Source organism: Melanostigma gelatinosum (genome assembly GCF_949748355.1).
Source record: "Melanostigma gelatinosum genome assembly, chromosome: 21".
Lineage (NCBI taxonomy): Eukaryota > Metazoa > Chordata > Actinopteri > Perciformes > Zoarcidae > Melanostigma > Melanostigma gelatinosum.
In genome coordinates, this window is record NC_136654.1 from 9,736,055 (window position 1) to 9,754,507 (window position 18,453).

The following is an 18,453-nucleotide window of genomic DNA, read 5'->3' on the forward strand; positions in this document are numbered from 1 at the left end:
TTCTTAAAAAGAAGGAATTCATTGGCAAGCTCAAAGAAAACCAAAAAGCCCAGAAGACCACGGAAGACATCTGAAGTGGATGGTTGCACATTTCTTACCTTGGTGAAGAAAAACCCCTTCAGAAGTCAAGAACACTCTGGAGGAGGTAGGCAAAGTCTACATTCAAGAGACTTCATGAATCTAGATACAGAAGGTTTACAACAAGGTTCAAACCTCTGGTTACACTGAAGACCAGGAAGACCAATTAGACTTTAACAGAAAACATCTGACAAAGACTGAACCGAAAAAGATTCTTTGGACAAATAAAACCAAGATGAACTTGTACCAGAATGATGGGAAGAGAAATGTGTGGAGAAGGAAAGGACATATACAGTGTGTATGTGTATATATATATATATATATATATATATATATATATATATATATATATATATATATATATACTGTGTATCCAAGTCAATAGGTTTTATGGGTTCTCATCATTGTAAACAGTCAGTTAGAGGGTGTGGTTCAGTAGAAAGAAAATGAGTTCCTACATGAAACTGTCCACAGTGAGTATGTATGAGTAACCAGGTCATGATCTCTGGAAAGAGACACTGCTGTTGAGTTTTTAAATGTATTTATTTTTTTGCCACACAAGCCGAGCGCCATCTAGTTCCATAATATTGGAGAGAAGGCAGACATCTCTACGGACAATACCTCCAAAACTAGGCAACTCAAACCAAAGCGATCTAGATAGATGATTATAAGTAAGAGGGAATTCATGTAGTTTTGATTTTGGTGTGAACTGTCCCTTTAAGCTGAGACATTTGATGTTTGATGTTTTTTTGTCGTTGACTTCCCTCCTTCCGGTCTGATGTCCAGAGGCTTGTATTGTTATGAAAGAAGCAGATATTCTCTAACACAGCTGTTCATCCTTTGTAATGATGATTCATCCGAGAGTTCCATGTCCATCTGAAGAGAGGGAACTGTCAGTCACCTGAAGTTGTCGATGAGAAAATGAATGGGGCTTTTATTTGCAGACAGAAGTGAATGAAAATGATTGTGATGTTGCTGCTGCAGGAGCTGGCGGGTAAGGACCAGGAGAAGGTGGCTGAAGTGAGCCGGGTGAAGGTGGAGCTGCAGGAGCAGATTGGACATTTACAGGCCGAGAGAACAGCTCAGGGAGGACTCAAAGAGAAGATCAGTGCTCTGGAGAGAGAGGTTAAAGGTGTTTCTTTCTCTTTTATCTCTTTAGTCTTTTTATGTTTCCCTTCTGCAAAAGAAAGTACATGTCAAATTAGTTTAAGATTCAATACTTGTTTGGGTCGTTTGCTCCAGTTCAAATCTGTTTCTCCTAAGAAATGTATTAACATCAGTATCGTGCCCCGATACAAGATACATGTGCAACAACTTACTTGAAACAAAGTAGGATTACCCAGGTCAACCAGCGATTTGACTCTTTGTTCAGAAAAAAAGATACTTTACTGATTTGTTGAGAATGTAATATTTTGTTCCGTAACCATGTCAGATGTTTTATGTTTGAAATATGAACTGTTTTCTGTGGTCCTGTCTTCCATACCATTCTCCCTCTGTGGCTCGCTGTCCTGCAGCGCTGAGCAGTAACCACAGAGAGGTGCTGCTCGACAAAGAGAGCGAGATGTCGTCCATGCTGGAGAAGCTGCGGCTGAAAGAGGCGGAGATCCAGAGGACGAGGGAGGACGAAGCCCACAGAGCCAGCTACCTCCAGAGCGCCGTCCTCGCCTACGTCCAGGGCTCACCTCTGGGACACTACAGCAGCCCCAAGAAATAACAGCTGGATCCTCCGAGCCCTCACTCCGCACAGTTCAGGACAGTCGGAAGAATACAAAACAAAATCATGATTGTCTAGGGTGTGAGGGCAGATACCGAACACAATGTGCAGTTCCAGTCAAGAAATGACGGGTTGAAAAAGTCATTCATGGCCCCAGAGGACGGATATTACATGTGAGATACACTTTGATGCTTTCTGTAGATCTTTCGATACATTTAGCACGTTAATGCTCTTGCAGGGACGGATGATCCCATGACATTTCATCGATTGCCATCCTCAGGGTGAAATGTACGTTTGTACTCCCCGACCAGTGGAGTGATGAACACTTCCGCTTCTAGGGGCTGCTACCAGTCCAGTAGACGATTTGTTACCCTTTGTTCGCTGGTGGTTTGTTTTTAACGTTTGTCTGGTGGGTGAGATTATTTCCAGTTTCAAAACGCATGGTTTTTTTATCTCTTCTATTGGTCACACATCAGTTTTTAGCTACACAGCAATAACATGATGGTCCAAATTCTGTATTCTCTCGAGATCCTCTTCTCTGAAATGAGGGAGCAACGCAGGACTCTAACCAACAGCAAGAAGAAAAGGAGTAAAAACACAATCCGGGAACATCGCTCTACCATGCAGAGTGCAAGATATTTGATTTGAGACGAGACTGCTGTTGAAAGGACATTCCATTTGATACAACCTCAGCTCTGTCTAAACTCTACATCATCGTTCCAGAGGATTCCCTCTCTCGTGTCTCTAGCGCTCATTAATTGAGATGTACTGTGCTTGAAAATGAACGATATCTGTTTTTGCTGTCCACCCCATCCTGTTGTTCTCCAGTCCAAATGAAAACTGGAGATTTGGTTCAAACCTGCCTTTATGTTGTATATATTGTATATATATTGTATATATTTGTCAAAGCTCAGACACAGAGAGCAGAAGGCTGATTCACAAAATGTTGTCTTCTGTTTTTATGAATCATTTAATGAAGAAAGTCCTACTTAAACTCTGGACGCGTTTTTTTATAATGCAAATTGCAGTTTTATATCGTGATATTGAATCAGATATGTGATGGATATTTGTGTTTTATATTTTCAGGTGTGTTTTTAACATTTCACTGATTTGTTATTTGTGTTCTTTTATATCAGTTAAATGTGGTTATTTCTGAAATAAATATGATTTTTCTTGTGTGGATGATTTGGCAGTTGATCTGGATTCGTCTATTCTTCTATCAACAGATAACATGACAGTAGTCAGGGTGTGTGTGTTGGTGGGGCGGGGATGTATGAGGTCACTGGGTCTTGAAATTACAGCCAAAGATCTTTAACTGTCAAGATGGTTCCTGTACATTTGAAGCCTATGAAGGTCACTGTGGAGGAAACATCATTCTAACAGACATGTTTCTCATGTCAGTGTTGATCAAGCGTATGGTCTGGTCGTGCATCTCAAATGAGACCATCGATAATCAGCCCCCATATTTACTTCCATTTGCTCATTAGGATGTTATTTGGAAGTGCAAGTTTCTAAATGCCGACTGCAAAGACCACACTTGTTCCAGATGTGAACTATTGCACTGGGAGGCGCCTCACAGCAGCAGCAGCATTTAAATACAGAGACACAGAAACAATTTGTTATTTAATAATCATTCAAAACATTAAGAGGGAAATAATATTTATTAAAGTTGAATGAAAATAGAGGAATGGCGTTTCAGTACAGTTAGTACATTGATAAATGGCACTTCATTTAATAAAGGACTAAAGTGCAGCAGTGAGAATAAATCAAAGGCACAGGAATGAAACTATGACTTAAACTAGTGCACATTGAAGAAGATCTAAGGGACCTCATGAGTTTATACTTTTCAAGTATAGACTGCAATAAAAAATACTCACCGTAAGTCAGTTATCATCTAGGTTTAAGAAATATTATTTCCAAAATGGCACAAACATCTTGACTCATTGTCAGAGTTTTGTCTTCAAAAGTCATAATTCCGATCTACCATGCGGATTTAGGCACATTTGTTTTGATTGTTTATGTTTTGAATTGATGTATTTTGTATTAGAATAATTATATATACTCATCAACCATTCCGTGCTAATAATTGTTCATGTGGTGTTGTAGTAGTAGAAGTGGTGGTGGTAACGTCACGTTAGCTAGTAGTAGGACTAGTAGTAGTATGTAGGCTAGTAGTAGTAGTAGTAGTGTTGTAGGCTAGTAGTAGTAGTAGTATGTAGGCTAGTCGTAATAGTGTTGTAGGCTAGTAGTAGTAGTATGTAGGCTAGCAGCAGTAATAGTATTGTAGACTAGTAGTAGTGTTGTAGACTAGTACTAGTAGTGTTGTAGGCTAGTCGTAATAGTATTGTAGACTAGTAGTAGTAGTGTTGTAGGCTAGTAGTAGTAGTGTTGTAGGCTAGCAGTAGTAGTGTTGTAGACTAGTAGTAGTAGTGTTGTAGGCTAGTCGTAATAGTATTGTAGACTAGTAGTAGTAGTGTTGTAGGCTAGTACTAGTAGTACTCTAGGCTAGTAGTAGTAGTAGTGTTGTAGACTAGCAGTAGTAGTGTTGTAGGCTAGTAGTAGTTGTGTTGTAGACTAGTAGGAGTAGTACTCTAGGCTAGTAGTAGTAGTGTTGTAGGCTAGTAGTAGTACTGTAGGCTAGCAGTAGTAGTGTTGTAGGCTAGTAGTAGTAGTAGTGTTGTAGGCTAGTCGTAATAGTATTGTAGACTAGTAGTAGTGGTGTTGTAGGCTAGTACTAGTAGTAGTGTTGTAGGCTAATCGTAATAGTATTGTAGACTAGTAGTAGTAGTGTTGTAGGCTAGTAGTAGTAGTATTGTAGGCCAGTAGTCGTATTGTTGTAGGGTAGTAGTAGCTTAGTAGTATTGTAGGCTAGCAGTCATAGTGTTGTAGCCTAGCAGTAGTAGTATTGTAGGCTAGCAGTAGTAGTACTGTAGGCTAGTAGTAGTAGTGTTGTAGACTAGCAGCAGTGTGCTCAGTAAACTTTTCGGCGGAGACGGAAGTAGAAAACGTGAATCCTCTCTTCCTCTGCTGGGATTCCTCTATTCCGTGCTCTGTGCCTTTAAAAACATTCGGTACTTTCCGGAGTTGCTCGGCACTGCTCGTCATCGACCTCTTTCACTGCGGCTCCATCGCCGAGCGGACTGGCCCGCTGCTCTCATCCGAAACCTCAGTGCAGACTGTCGGATCTATTAAACTACCAACGCCGGCTCCCTGAAAGCCTCCAGCTCCTGTCGAAATGCAGGCTATCAAATGTGTGGTGGTGGGCGACGGGTAAGAGCACGCTTACACGAACACGACACCAGCACATTTTCTCGTGTGATTCGACGAAGCGTCCACGGATGGATGGGTGATGGGAGGATGCTATGTAGGTAAAGGGGCGAGGGGCTCACCGATCCGTCGCCCCGGTCTTCTGCGGTCTGCTCCACAATGGTCGATAGAAATCCGCAGTTATCTGCTTTGTGAGTGCAATCTGTTCGCCCACATCGTGACCTCCGGTCCATTGTGACGCTAGGAGCGGATGCGGGAACACCTACACGCCTCGTAGGCCACTGGAGGCAGGCTGAAGTGCTGATGCACGCTAAGGAATTTGTGGCCCTGACAGTGACAAACAGGCCCCGATGCTTTCATTCTGCACACACCGTGCCTTTCTTACTGCACCCAGATCACATTTAGCTTCATGTGCACAGACAGGCTCTTCTTCAGTTCTCTTTTAAGACCTCCATACCATTGCTGGGTGCAGATTAATGCGGGTAAAATGAGCCATTTGTGTAATTTTCTAGAGAAATTAAGAATAGGCCCGAGTCATATTTTTTCATGATTAAAGTCAGAATGCTGAAACTAAATAATATCGACTTTGAATTACATGTTTCCACTGCTGCGTTTTTCAGAATGTGGGCTGTTCTCAGCCTTGTGATTCTGATGTTAATCACAGATGATCTGTGCAGAAAGAGATTGTTGTTGGAATTCTAAGACGTCACAAATCACTAAAAGCAGCATCTCACCCATTCAAGCTCAGTGTATTCATCATTGGGAGGACCACTCAGCTGCTCCCTAAAGCCTTCATAAACAACCCTGATGATGTCATCACCATGGGCTTGGAAACTAAGAGTTCACAGCAAAAAGCCTGCATTACAAACTAGGAAGGACATGGGTGTTAACCAGGCAGGGGGGTCTGACGGTGTTTTTGCTCTGCATTATTTTCACAAATTTATGTTTTTGTCGTGGGTTTTTATCCGTGTGTGGAGCGTGCCTGCTCTGTGTTTGGTGAAGGTGTGTTCACAAGGTACACGCTGCAGATTTGCACACTAGACTGTTGGGCAGTTTATGTTTATTTGCCCCAAACAGCCAATATAGGCAAATTTTAACAGAATACATTTGTAGGAAAAGCATGTGTGTGGATAATGCACTGAATGATGGCTGAATTCCATTTAGCTCCTTCAGTTTAAGGCTCCTGCTCTTTCTCTTCACATATTTGTAACACTTGTGTTTTCCCTCCATGACAAGTCAAAATATCTGCTATTAAAAAGGCCTAAGTACAGTACATAAACTCGGAAGTGGACGTAGTCTCCACGACGTCACCCACTGGTTAAGGAACTGTCGTTTTGAAGCCTTGAGTTTGGCATTTTGGCCGTCACCATCTTGTTTTTGGCCATCAACCATCTTGGCAACCAGTAGTGACATGAGAGGGTGGAGGTAAGTACAACTGATTGCTGAATAGAACATTATTAGACGACCAGAATGTTACAATTAACATGAATGGTAAACACACAGAAAAGGGAATAAACACGGCCCGCCCTAAAGCATCCCCTGCTTTATGGTCTATTTGACTCTAAATGGACTATAATGTACTAAATGAACATCATGCTGTATTGAAGAAGACATGAAACTAGAGATTGAGACATAAACTCATGTTTACAATGTTTACTGAGGTAATAAATCAAGAGAGAAGTAGAGTCATTTTCTCATAGACTTCTATACAACCAGAGGAGTCGCCCCCTGGTGGACACTAGAGAGAATGCAGCGTTAAGGCACTTCACTTTTCAGACCCAGAGGTTGCCGCCTGGTACAGCTGCACAGACACTAGCTGCATCTTGCTAGCAACGTGGATACTGACCATGTATGTGGATAATATCGCTGTGTGTGATTGTTTGTGTAACTGCTCAGACTCCTCCAGTCGCTGTCCTTACATGTCTCCATACATTCATTTATTAGATGCATAAAGCCTCTGGATATGTGTGAATTTTCAAACTTGCAACAATTTGAGTGGAGACTCAACCACGACTCCCTGCCAATCACAGAATTATGCTTTTCAGAGAATTTCATTTTGTATGTGTTGTGCAGCTATGGGGCAGTGTTTGTTCCCACCTGCAGTATTTCAATTTGTCTTGCAGCTCTGATTTGCGCCTTCACCATAGCAACAGCAACCGAGGTTCTCGGGAATTGTAGTCCGTACAACCAACCACCGTGGGGAACGGATGGACAAAGCACTATTCTTTAATTTAAAATCTAACGCTGAAATACTTCAAACTGATGGCCACAACATAAACCCACAGCATTGTTACAGTGTCAGACTCAAGCCGTGTTTCCTGGTTGATATTGAGAAGGATAGACTTAGATAGACGGAGCAGAGTGCTGCAGGAGGGAGTCCTCAAACCAGGAAGTGAGGTTGCATTTTTGCCCTTCAGAGTGAAGATTTTGTTGCCGAACAAAACGTGCACATATCACCAATTATCCAAGTCCTGATGCTAACTTTCTGGTTGGCCTACAAAAATATGTCACTCCTGCAGCACTCTGCAGATACACAATATCAAGTTGCATTGTGGGAAGTGTAGGATCCGATGTTTTTGTAGCTTGACTACATGGGGACTGAAGTTCCAGATATCGTGGTCTCTGCTGCACCCGTTTTCTCAACTCTTAAAATCACCAGAGCAGCGTTTACGACATGTCTTGCAGTTCTTCCGTCTCCTTCTCTCGTCGTTATTTTCTCATCCTCCATCCCAACCAGAGAGACTCACTGACCTCAAATCAGTCTCACGGCGCCCGCACACATAGTGGCGCTGTGTGTCACCACCATTTGCTTTGTCTGCGGAGACATGCGCACAAAAGTCGCGAATTGCCTCGTGCATGAGCGCACAGTCGATACCCATTTCACGCCACCACCGATCCGTGCAGCACCCTGCGCCTGGTGTTCAGTGCAGTAGGGTTGAGGAGGGGAGGGGGTGATATGTGTACTGTTTATGGGCAGGAGAGGTAGGATGTGCATGTGGGGGAGTGTGTGTGTGTGTGTGGGGGGGGGGGGGGGGGTTATTATAGGGGGCTACTATGTCCCTCAGGCGACATGAATGTAGGCCAGTGTCTGTGTGGCACAGTAACAGAGTGGAGCAGCAGCCTGCTTTGAATCTCTTTCACACATACAGTCATGAATACTCTCCCAAGTCCACACAGGATTTGAGGAACTCTTTTCACACTGTAGGTTTGTCCTCATGTGTCGTCTGTTGTCCCTCTCTCCTCAGGGCTGTGGGTAAGACCTGTCTGCTGATTAGCTACACCACCAATGCCTTCCCTGGAGAATACATCCCCACTGTGTGAGTACCACGCACTGCACATGCTCTCAGCCACTTGATGAGCAGCGGCTTCGTGTTGTTCAGGCCGTGTGTTGGCAAGAGTCTGAGATACGATGCGTGTCATGATACACAGGTTACCGTTCAATATATGGAGATTTAAAAAACATCTATCTTCAGGAAAACTGTCAACATCCAACATCACAGCGCTACTTGTGTCATCTGTGCCGCTGTCTGTCACCAATATTTTCATGTAAACTGTCAATTAAAAGTCGATGCAGTGTTTTTGGGAGTCAATCCAGTGTCACAAAATATGGCGATGTTTATGTGTATTGATATTTTCTCGCAGCCCTACATGTTATAGGATGCTGTGATGCATAGCCTGAGATAATATGAGCGTGTCATGGTGTTTGTACTGCGGTAGGTAGCTATCAGTTATATATCTCTGGGTGTAATAACCGTAACACAGTAGGCAATGTTGCAAAGGAATGACGAGGAATATTTTTGCATCGGCACTTTGGTTTGTCAAAAACAGACCTTCCCAACTGCTTATGTGACCCATAAACATTGAGCTACAAATGTCATTCAGAAACTACAGAAACATCAGTTCCAACAGACTCCAGGTTGAGTCAGTAGCTATTTCTAGAAACGTCCACAGTGGGCTATCTCACCGTCTTCACCTAAGTTGCCACACAAATGGCTCAGTTGACGTCAATGACCTAAAAATGGAAAATGTCAAGACACCTTCACCACGCGACCAAAGGTCACATGGTGACAACTGAGCTGCGACTGAACGCTCTCAAAAACGTCCTTTGAAACAAACCTTCCTTTAAAAATGTGTCTTCCTCCTCATCTCGATGTACGGAGCGACTGCACCAAATACTATCAGTCATCCTGATGTAGAATGTGTTTCTTTAACTACTGGAACAGAAGCCAGATGTTGTGGTTTGATGTGCTCCCTCTCACCTGCCTTTCACTAAGAGACGTATCTGCCCTCCTGCAGCTTTGACAACTACTCTGCCAATGTGATGGTGGATGGGAAACCAGTGAACCTGGGCCTTTGGGATACAGCAGGACAGGAGGACTACGATAGGCTCAGACCACTGTCCTACCCACAGACGGTATCCACACACACACACACACACACACACACACACACACACACACACACACACACACAGATACACACACACACACACACACACAGATACACACACACACACATACACACACACACAGATACACACACAAACACACACACGCACACGCACACACACAGATACACACACAAACACACACACGCACACACACACACACACATACACACACACACACAAACATACACAAACACACACACATATATACACACACATACATACACACACACACACACACACATCCACACAAACACACACACACACACACACACACAGTTTACAAACTTTGACCGACACATCCTTCCCTTCATGGAGATTCATACATCACTCCATACTGATGGACTTACTTGCTGATATATGTCCTGTGTAGATGAATGAATATGGTGGACAGATAGTCGTTACATTATGCATGTGGACGAGTGTTATCAGGCCCCTACTTCAAATAATCGAATGTTAAAGAAACTTGGAAACATGTTGTTTATCGATACACAACATACATGACACTACAACACAGCGTTCCTCCACCGTGCTGCCTCAGAGGGCCGGTGAGCTCGTATCATCAGAAGTCTAAGTCCCAGGAACACTCTGAAGCACAAACATGTCTCCTTGTGTATCTAAATGAAACAAAGTCATACCTACAATATTTAGTGATCCAACAAGATAAAGTGAGTTATTATTGCTCAACAATAATGTGAATAATCTTCCATGTAGTTACAACCAGAAGAGTCTTAATAACATGAAGATGTCTGTCTGAGATAACTCTCCGTGAGAACAACAGAGAAACAAATAAGTGTTCTTTGACTTAAAACGTCATAATGAAGAGAGAGCTGACACACACACACACACACACACACACACACACACACACACACACACACACACACACACACACACACACACACACACACACACACACACACAGATCTCCTAATCAACTAGCCGTCTCTCTGGTTCTCTCCCAGGATGTGTTCTTGATATGCTTCTCCCTGGTCAGTCCGGCCTCCTTTGAGAACGTCCGAGCTAAGGTCAGTACGCTGACTGACCAACGCCCCCCCCTTTGTCCCCCTCTATGCCGAGTCTGACCACAAGGAGGCACATCTATTGCTCCACCTGGCTTATCACACCGCTGCCCCAGCTCGTTCAGACCTCGGCTTAGAACGGTCTGGACTTGACCCCCCCCCCCAGGGGATGTGGTGCAGAGACATGTTGTGAGGCGAGGCCTGAACGAGTCCAACCACTCTGCAGAGGGAGCGTGACGGCCCGGCCGTGGTTTGGTCTGCTGAGCATCATGGGACGCTCTCGTATGAAACCACACTTTCCCTGAAGGTCCAACCTCCCTCTGTAGACTCTCTCATGGCATGTGACTGGAGGCTACCTTGCCTCATGATTTTTGTGTTCATACAACTATGCTTCCATCAGACCGATCTATTGGAGAAAAAACCTGCTCCGAGCTCCACAACTCACAGTGGAAAGGCGCTCGTCGCTCTGCTTGTGTATCTGCTAACCGTTCTCTTTCTTCTCTCTCACTCACTTTGTCCTTTGCATATGCAAATGTGAATGTGTGTTTTTGGTGCCTAGTGGTACCCCGAGGTGAGACACCACTGCCCCAACACACCCATCATCCTCGTGGGCACCAAGCTGGATCTGCGAGATGACAAGGACACCATTGAGAGGCTGCGAGACAAGAAGCTCTCCCCCATCACCTACCCACAGGGCCTGGCCATGGCGAGAGAGATTGGTGAGGCCGCGTGTGCCACGGGCACAACAACATACGTGTTGTATGACGATTCAGTCATTAGTTACCTTTGTTTTTGCAGCAAATGATCAAATAACAACAACACGTTTGTACAGTTATCATACAGTAAGTGTGCTGCATTGTCAACATCAAGGCAATTTCACTTCTTATTGAGGTCAGAATGATGAGCTAAAGAGGATCCACATCAAAGACTGAAGGAAATAGGTTTCCAAGATGAAGTGCAGGAGTCAGGCTGTGGTTAGCCTAGCTTAGCATTAAGGCTACAAGCAGGGGTAAACAGCTAGCCTGAATCTGTCCTGGGACCACAATGTACTTAATGAACATCATGCTGTATTGAAGAAGACATGAAACTAGAGATTGAGACATAAACTCATGTTTACAATGTTTACTGAGGTAATAAATCAAGAGAGAAGTAGAGTCATTTTCTCATAGACTTCTATACAACCAGAGGAGTCGCCCCCTGCTGGACACTAGAGAGAATGTAAGTTTCACTTTTCAGACCTGGAAGCTGCCGCCTACACGTAACTCAACCAGTTACAACATGGTAATAAGTGGGCTTTAGAGGCGCTGGTAGGAGGATCTTTGAATGAGTGTTGAAGTATTCTTTTTAGAGATCAAGTCAAGGGGAACGTTGCTTTAAACTACTACGAGGTACTTTCATTTTCTGTTGATTTCTGTGGTCCAGTGGACAAAAGAGGTCGTGTTTAAGAGCACCAGAGTCCCTGTAGTAAAACCTCATTCTACTACAGCAGTCTGGCAGTCTGTCCCGCTCAGCCCTGGTTCTGGATCTCCCGTGCCTCCCCTCCCTCCAGTGGTGTCGGTGTTGGTTCCCAGGGAGGAGAAGCTCTGCTCCTGGAGGAGGATGAGGTGGAGGAGATGCTGCTGCCGTGCATGAAGCTCTCCTCCTCCCTCCGGAGCTCCGACTGCAGGTTAAAGGCTGCAGAAGCCGCATCTGGGTCTGTCCACGGTGGACCGGTCTCTGCTGGAGGATCTGGGTCCGTCCACGGTGGACCGGTCTCTGCTGGAGTCTGAGCTGAAGGAGTTTCTGGTGAACCTGCATGAGTTCATCTGGTTTCACCAGAATCCGACCCGGTGGCTCCGATGAGGAGCATCAAGAATAACTGTAGAAATAGACAGAAATATAAATCGTCTTCTCTCTGATGGTCTCGTTATCTGATCCAGCTCATATAAAGGCATCAGTATTCAACTGGGACTGTTTCAGGTAAATCAGTTAAAAGTTCCTCACAGTCACGCTAAAACTAAATGAAACCAAAAAAGTAAAATATATCCAAACTCTTGATAATATGTCTTTATTCAAACCCTCGTATACATGTTACGGGATAAGGGTGCACATATTCCGTCTCTTCCTGAGCACATTTTGCATCCTCAGGACATCTGGCCGTTACCGTTACTCACAACTTCCCAATTCTGATGTCGAGGATTCAGATGCTGTTAGAGGATCCAGCAAACACTTCATTTGAAGCATGCCGACGCCCTAAAGTGTTTTCCCATCATGCCCTCTTCCTTCCTCAGGCGCCGTGAAGTACCTGGAGTGCTCCGCGCTGACCCAGCGAGGCCTGAAGACGGTATTCGACGAGGCCATCCGAGCCGTGCTCTGCCCTCCGCCTGTGAAGAAGAGGGGGAAGAGGTGCACCATGTTCTGAGGAGGAAACCTTGCTCCAACACGACACTACATCACCATGTACAACAACCACTACTTCTCTGAGAGGATGAGAGGAAACGAGCGAGAGTGAGTGTGCACTGCTGAGATTGCTTTCTTTATATTGATGTTTTTACAAAGCGACATTGGTAAACTTAATCTAATTTTTTTACCATAACTGAATAGGCTCATAGGTTCTCTGTGAAAGACATTGACTGTCCACTTGTACTTTGTACTCATAGAACCACATCAAGTTGCCATGAGGGCTGACAAAGGTCTCTATTTACTGCATTCTGCGACATCTCTTCTTTTCCGCCATGCTTGCTTGAATTAATGCACTGTTGACGAGATGAACGATGAATACGCCTTCAGGTCTGAAGTTACCCTCAGCTCCTGATCTAAGATCAGCATGCGCAGACGCAATGCGTATTACTGGCATGCACACAAATCTGTTGCTACTGACAGTGAAAAAACATGACGCTGCTGCCTGCGCTCACTAAACTTCACACATAGAGCACGGCGTCTTAGATGTGAAGTCATTTGGGTTTTTCACAAGAAATGAGAGTGATGAGTTAAAGGGAAATTCAAATTCATGACAAAATGCTTCTTGTAGTTTTGGCCCATCATTCCAACCAGTAATAACGTAAATGCTGAGATTTCAGGAACCTGACGAGTCAAGAAACAAGAAAGTGCTTCAACACAACTGCACAGCTGTCGTCCATCTTTGAGCCTTTTCCTTCGAGGACCCGAGTCTAAGTCTAGTTCCATTTCTCAACCTGCTCCCTACTTCCCCATGTTTGTGTGTAAGTGACTAATGGGGACAACAATGTCGCCACCATGCTGCGAGGGCAACTCCTCACCGCCAACACACGTCCACTAAAAGTCACTGACGGGCTCAGATTACTGTTGGTGCCTGACAACGTTATGGAAGAACCCAATGGAGAGGGAAGAGAGACGTCTGAATAAAACTCAACCATCCTGGAAAACTGTCTCTTAGCTATTATTCTGATGTTGCGATATGATTTGAGATGAAAAATGAGATAAACGATCATTTTCAAATCATTTATCTTATTTTTATTGAAAAATGATGATGGAGAGGATCAAACAAAGTCTTCAGTGTGTAGAAGATGATGTGTAGGTCAGCACATCTCTGCAGCACCACAACAATTCATTTAAAATACTCTTCAGACACAACTCACCAACACACACTCGCCTCCTGCGAGTTGAAAGTTTGGGTAAAATGTAGATGTTTTGTGCAGCCACAGGTCTGACGTCTCATGAGAGGCGGCTTGTTGCCGGAAGACAGCGTGAGAGTGTGAGTGGAGGAGGACAGACAGCAGCTTACTGTTATCTGAAAGATTTAAATGTCACGGCTGAATATTTGGAGGACTTGGACTCGACGGCCGCGCGTACAGACGATAGCTGTGCTGTGACACAACAACAAACAAAGTGAAAGACAAAGACGAAGGTTCTATGTCTCCGTAGGGTTCTCTTCATAATGTTGTCAGACACAATCTGAGCCCGTCAGGTTAGAAACAACACTTCTACTGGACGTTCGTTGGCGGTGAGGAGTTGCCCCGAGCGGTTCCATTCCAGTTCGTTGAGCGGTTCCCTCTGCAGCGTTCTCCGTCTGTGGTCCCCGTTAGACACTCACAAATACATGCGAGGATAGGACATATTGTGCTAATATGTTGCATATTGCCAAATCAGCGTATTTACAGTCGGAGGGAACGAGGCGGTGCTCGTGCTCCTCGCCTTTTCAAACATCTCAGCACTTCTGTGAAACAAGCTCAAAGGAATGGATGCTGGTAGGAATGATGGACAGAACTATAACTATGAATGTGTTCCTCTGAAAGGAGCGTACAAAGTGAACCCAGCACCACATCAGAAGTACGAGTGGTGACCTTTAACCCCGGCCTCTCTGAACTCATCACTTGCTCTGGGCTTCTTATCATTTAGCCTTCCACACCAACGTACAGCTCACTCGTGACCCTGTTGAATAGTAGTTAGACCAAAAAAAAGATTGATGAGTGATCAGGTCCACTCACTTGGTTTTACCGGAGCTCTCAGGCGCCTCGCTGCCTGATCAGCACAGAGTTAGATGCTATTTAGAGGGCGGAGAGTTCAAATCTGAGCTTCTAACTGCATCTCACGGTGCTCGTTGACAAGGAGAGGATGGAGCCCTCTGGGTTATCCACCGGCTCTTCTTCGCGAATGAAGCCCATGCAATGTGTTCCAAGGCTCTGGGGAGAAAAGACTGTACAGAGTGAACCTTGAGTTAAGATCATTTAGTCAAATAAAGAAAACATTTTGCTGTCTCACCTGATCTGTGCTGTCGTTTTATGGTGGAAAGAATAATCACAGTCGTGTTCTTACATGTGATCTTAGTCCAGTGTCTTTGGGTAACTTCGTCTAACTGTGAACACGTGACAGACCAGCATGCCAAACATGGGGGCTGTACACCCTGCTGCCTGAGTTCTGCCTCTGGGGCTGGGGGAGCTTGCATGGGTCTAAAAATATTCTGTCTTAACTTATCCCATTATTTTAGATCGTGTCTCTGTTCCTCTGTGTGTGTGTGTGTGTGTGTGTGTGTGTGTGTGTGTGTGTGTGTGTGTTTGTGTGTGTGTGGGTGGGTGGGTGAGTGTGTGGACGAGCATGTGTCAGTGAGACGGCTGTGTCACGGTTTGGGGGCAGTGCATAAAAGACAGTATTGTTTTGAGCCAAGTTTTTTAGTGTCCAGTTTTTTGGTACTATTTCATATTGTATTGTGGTAATACACAAGACTTTTCAACAATCTGTGGATGTAAAGAAAGAAAACAAAACAGGATATTCATGACATCTAGTGATGTACAGAATAATCCTTAGAAGAGGAATGCGTTATGAATATCTACATGTACCTGAATATTTAGCTCTTAAAACTAAAACAATTGAAACTAAAGGGATTATAGTCGCTTGTGTTGAAGTTAGAAGTGTTGCTAACAGTGTACAATAAAGGGGCCGATCTTTGTGGTGTTGCAGGTTGCGCCTTTCTGAAATGCATTTCTGTGGTTACAGGCCGCAGTGTGTCTGTCTCCCTCGTGTGGTGAGACGCAGCACTGCGGCCTACTCCGTCACGCTGTCTTTGGTTGGCATAGCAAACTGTGTGGTTGACTCATGTCGTGTGGTGCTGCCGAGCCAAGGTGTTGAACTGTAGAGGAGAGAAACGTGGCGAAACATTCTAATCTACTATTGCATGGAAGTTCTCTGGTTATTTGACCCACTGTAATTCTTAGGAGAGGTTGTATAATGAAATGCATTGGCCATGTATGTATGTAATGTAAGATGACTTGTATACTTGTTCCAACTGTTTGTCTTATTTTTTATTACTTCACATGTCTGTGTGGTGAAATATTTCAATTTTTGGATACTAAATACAAATGTATATGTAAGGCACTCTGTGTTCTGTCATGATTAGTTGATCTTTGGTTTCTCTTTATGACCCATAACATGTGAGAACATTAAAGAAACAGAAGTAAAGTTAGCGGACTCGTTGCACGGTAATTTAACGTCAGACTCTGGGAAAATACAACACGATGAATGAGGAAATGATACGTGAATGCCAATGAGCAAACTCTGGTAAATATTATTATCAGATACGTGTCCATAGAGCTTTTCTATGGCAGCTTTTTGAAGAGGCGCTCCGACAGAAGGAGCCGGGTGCAGAGCTTTCTCTCTGGGATCTCACTGGACAAGGACAGAAAAGCTGCTACATGGACAAGGACAGAAGTCTTTGTGTTTTTACAAAAAGCATAATTTTTCAAATTTAGCAGTGCTTTAGGCAATGCAATATTATTGCTTAAAAAGTGCTACATTTGAAATTCAGGGCATTACTATAGCAGCAAACAACTATTTGCTCTGTAAAGCTATGGAGTGCTGTAGGGATGATGTCTTTTCTTTGCCCAACATGGAAGCTAGCATCGCAACCAGGACTCATTCCTGTAGCTCTGTATAGAGGCGTCATGGCCCTGTAGCAATGTATCGAGGAGTCATGGCCCTGTAGCTCTGTGTGGAGGAGTCATGGCCCTGTAGCTCTGTATCGAGGAGTCATGGCCCTGTAGCTCTGTATGGAAGAGTCATGGCCCTGTAGCTCTGTATGGAGGAGTCATGGCCCTGTAGCTCTGTATGGAGGAGTCATGGCCCTGTAGCTCTGTATGGAGGAGCCATGGCCCTGTAGCTCTGTATGGAGGAGTCATGGCCCTGTAGCTCTGTATGGAGGAGTCATGGCCCTGTAGCTCTGTGTGGAGGAGTCATGGCCCTGTAGCTCTGTATGGAGGAGTCATGGCCCTGTAGCTCTGTATGGAAGAGTCATGGCCCTGTAGCTCTGTATGGAGGAGTCATGGCCCTGTAGCTCTGTATGGAGGAGTCATGGCCCTGTAGCTCTGTATGGAAGAGTCATGGCCCTGTAGCTCTGTATCGAGGAGTCATGGCCCTGTAGCTCTGTATGGAAGAGTCATGGCCCTGTAGCTCTGTATGGAGGAGTCATGGCCCTGTAGCTCTGTATGGAGGAGTCATGGCCCTGTAGCTCTGTATGGAGGAGCCATGGCCCTGTAGCTCTGTATGGAGGAGTCATGGCCCTGTAGCTCTGTATGGAGGAGGCACGGCCCTGTAGCTCTGTGTGGAGGAGTCATGGCCCTGTAGCTCTGTATGGAGGAGTCATGGCCCTGTAGCTCTGTATAGAGGAGTCATGGCCCTGTAGCTCTGTATGGAGGAGTCATGGCCCTGTAGCTCTGTATAGAGGTGTCATGGCCCTGTAGCTCTGTATGGAGGAGTCATGGCCCTGTAGCTCTGTATGGAGGAGTCATGGCCCTGTATGGAGGAGTCATGGCCCTGTAGCTCTGTATGGAGGAGTCATGGCCCTGTAGCTCTGTATAGTCATGGCCCTGTAGCTCTGTATAGTCATGGCCCTGTAGCTCTGTATGTAGGAGTCATGGCCCTGTAGCTCTGTATGGAGGAGGCATGGCCCTGTAGCTCTGTATAGAGGAGTCATGGCCCTGTAGCTCTGTATGGAGGAGTCATGGCCCTGTAGCTCTGTATAGAGGCGTCATGGCCCTGTAGCTCTGTATGGAGGAGTCACGGCCCTGTAGCTCTGTATAGTCATGGCCCTGTAGCTCTGTATGGAGGAGTCACGGCCCTGTAGCTCTATAGAGGAGTCATGGCCCTGTAGCTCTCTATAGAGGAGTCATGGCGCTGTAGCTCTCTATAGAGGAGTCATGGCCCTGTAGCTCTGTATGGAGGAGTCATGGCCCTGTAGCTCTGTATGGAGGAGTCATGGCCCTGTAGCTCTCTATAGAGGAGTCATGGCCCTGTAGCTCTGTATAGAGGAGTCATGGCCCTTTAGCTCTGTATAGAGGAGGCATGGCCCTGTAGCTCTGTATGGAGGAGTCATGGCCCTGTAGCTCTGTATCGTCATGGCCCTGTAGCTCTGTATAGAGGAGTCATGACCCTGTAGCTCTGTATAGTCATGGCCCTGTAGCTCTGTATAGAGTAGT

At 44.9% G+C, this 18,453-nt stretch overlaps 2 protein-coding genes across 3 annotated transcripts in view; both read left to right on the forward strand.

Annotated features, from left to right (window-relative positions):
* lrrc45 (leucine rich repeat containing 45) overlaps window positions 1-2,977 on the forward strand; it is a 20,587-nt gene extending 17,610 nt beyond the window's left edge. The window contains exons 16-17 of one of the 2 annotated variants that reach the window (XM_079293342.1): window positions 1,063-1,210; window positions 1,593-2,977. In XM_079293342.1, coding sequence (XP_079149468.1) covers window positions 1,063-1,210; window positions 1,593-1,792 — 348 coding nt within the window. In that variant the 3' untranslated portion in view covers window positions 1,793-2,977. The remainder of the gene's footprint in view (window positions 1-1,062; window positions 1,211-1,592) is intronic. The other variant, XM_079293343.1, reaches the window with a different exon arrangement.
* Window positions 2,978-4,921: 1,944 nt separating this feature from the next.
* Window positions 4,922-16,445, forward strand: rac3b (Rac family small GTPase 3b). The gene is made up of 6 exons (XM_079292796.1): window positions 4,922-5,062; window positions 8,305-8,376; window positions 9,356-9,473; window positions 10,472-10,534; window positions 11,088-11,247; window positions 12,799-16,445. The coding sequence occupies exons 1-6, from the start codon at window positions 5,028-5,030 to the stop codon at window positions 12,927-12,929; spliced, it is 579 nt and encodes a 192-aa protein (XP_079148922.1). The 5' UTR covers window positions 4,922-5,027; the 3' UTR covers window positions 12,930-16,445.
* Window positions 16,446-18,453: the final 2,008 nt, after the last annotated feature.

What these genes read in the sequence shown, in the direction of transcription:
- rac3b (XM_079292796.1), top strand. Translation starts at nt 5,028, where the DNA reads ATGCAGGCTATCAAATGTGTGGTGGTGGGCGACGG. An exon ending in GGAGAATACATCCCCACTGT is followed by an intron (nt 8,377 to 9,355) that starts GTGAGTACCACG and finishes GCCCTCCTGCAG; the next exon opens with CTTTGACAACTACTCTGCCA. An exon ending in TTGAGAACGTCCGAGCTAAG is followed by an intron (nt 10,535 to 11,087) that starts GTCAGTACGCTG and finishes TTTGGTGCCTAG; the next exon opens with TGGTACCCCGAGGTGAGACA.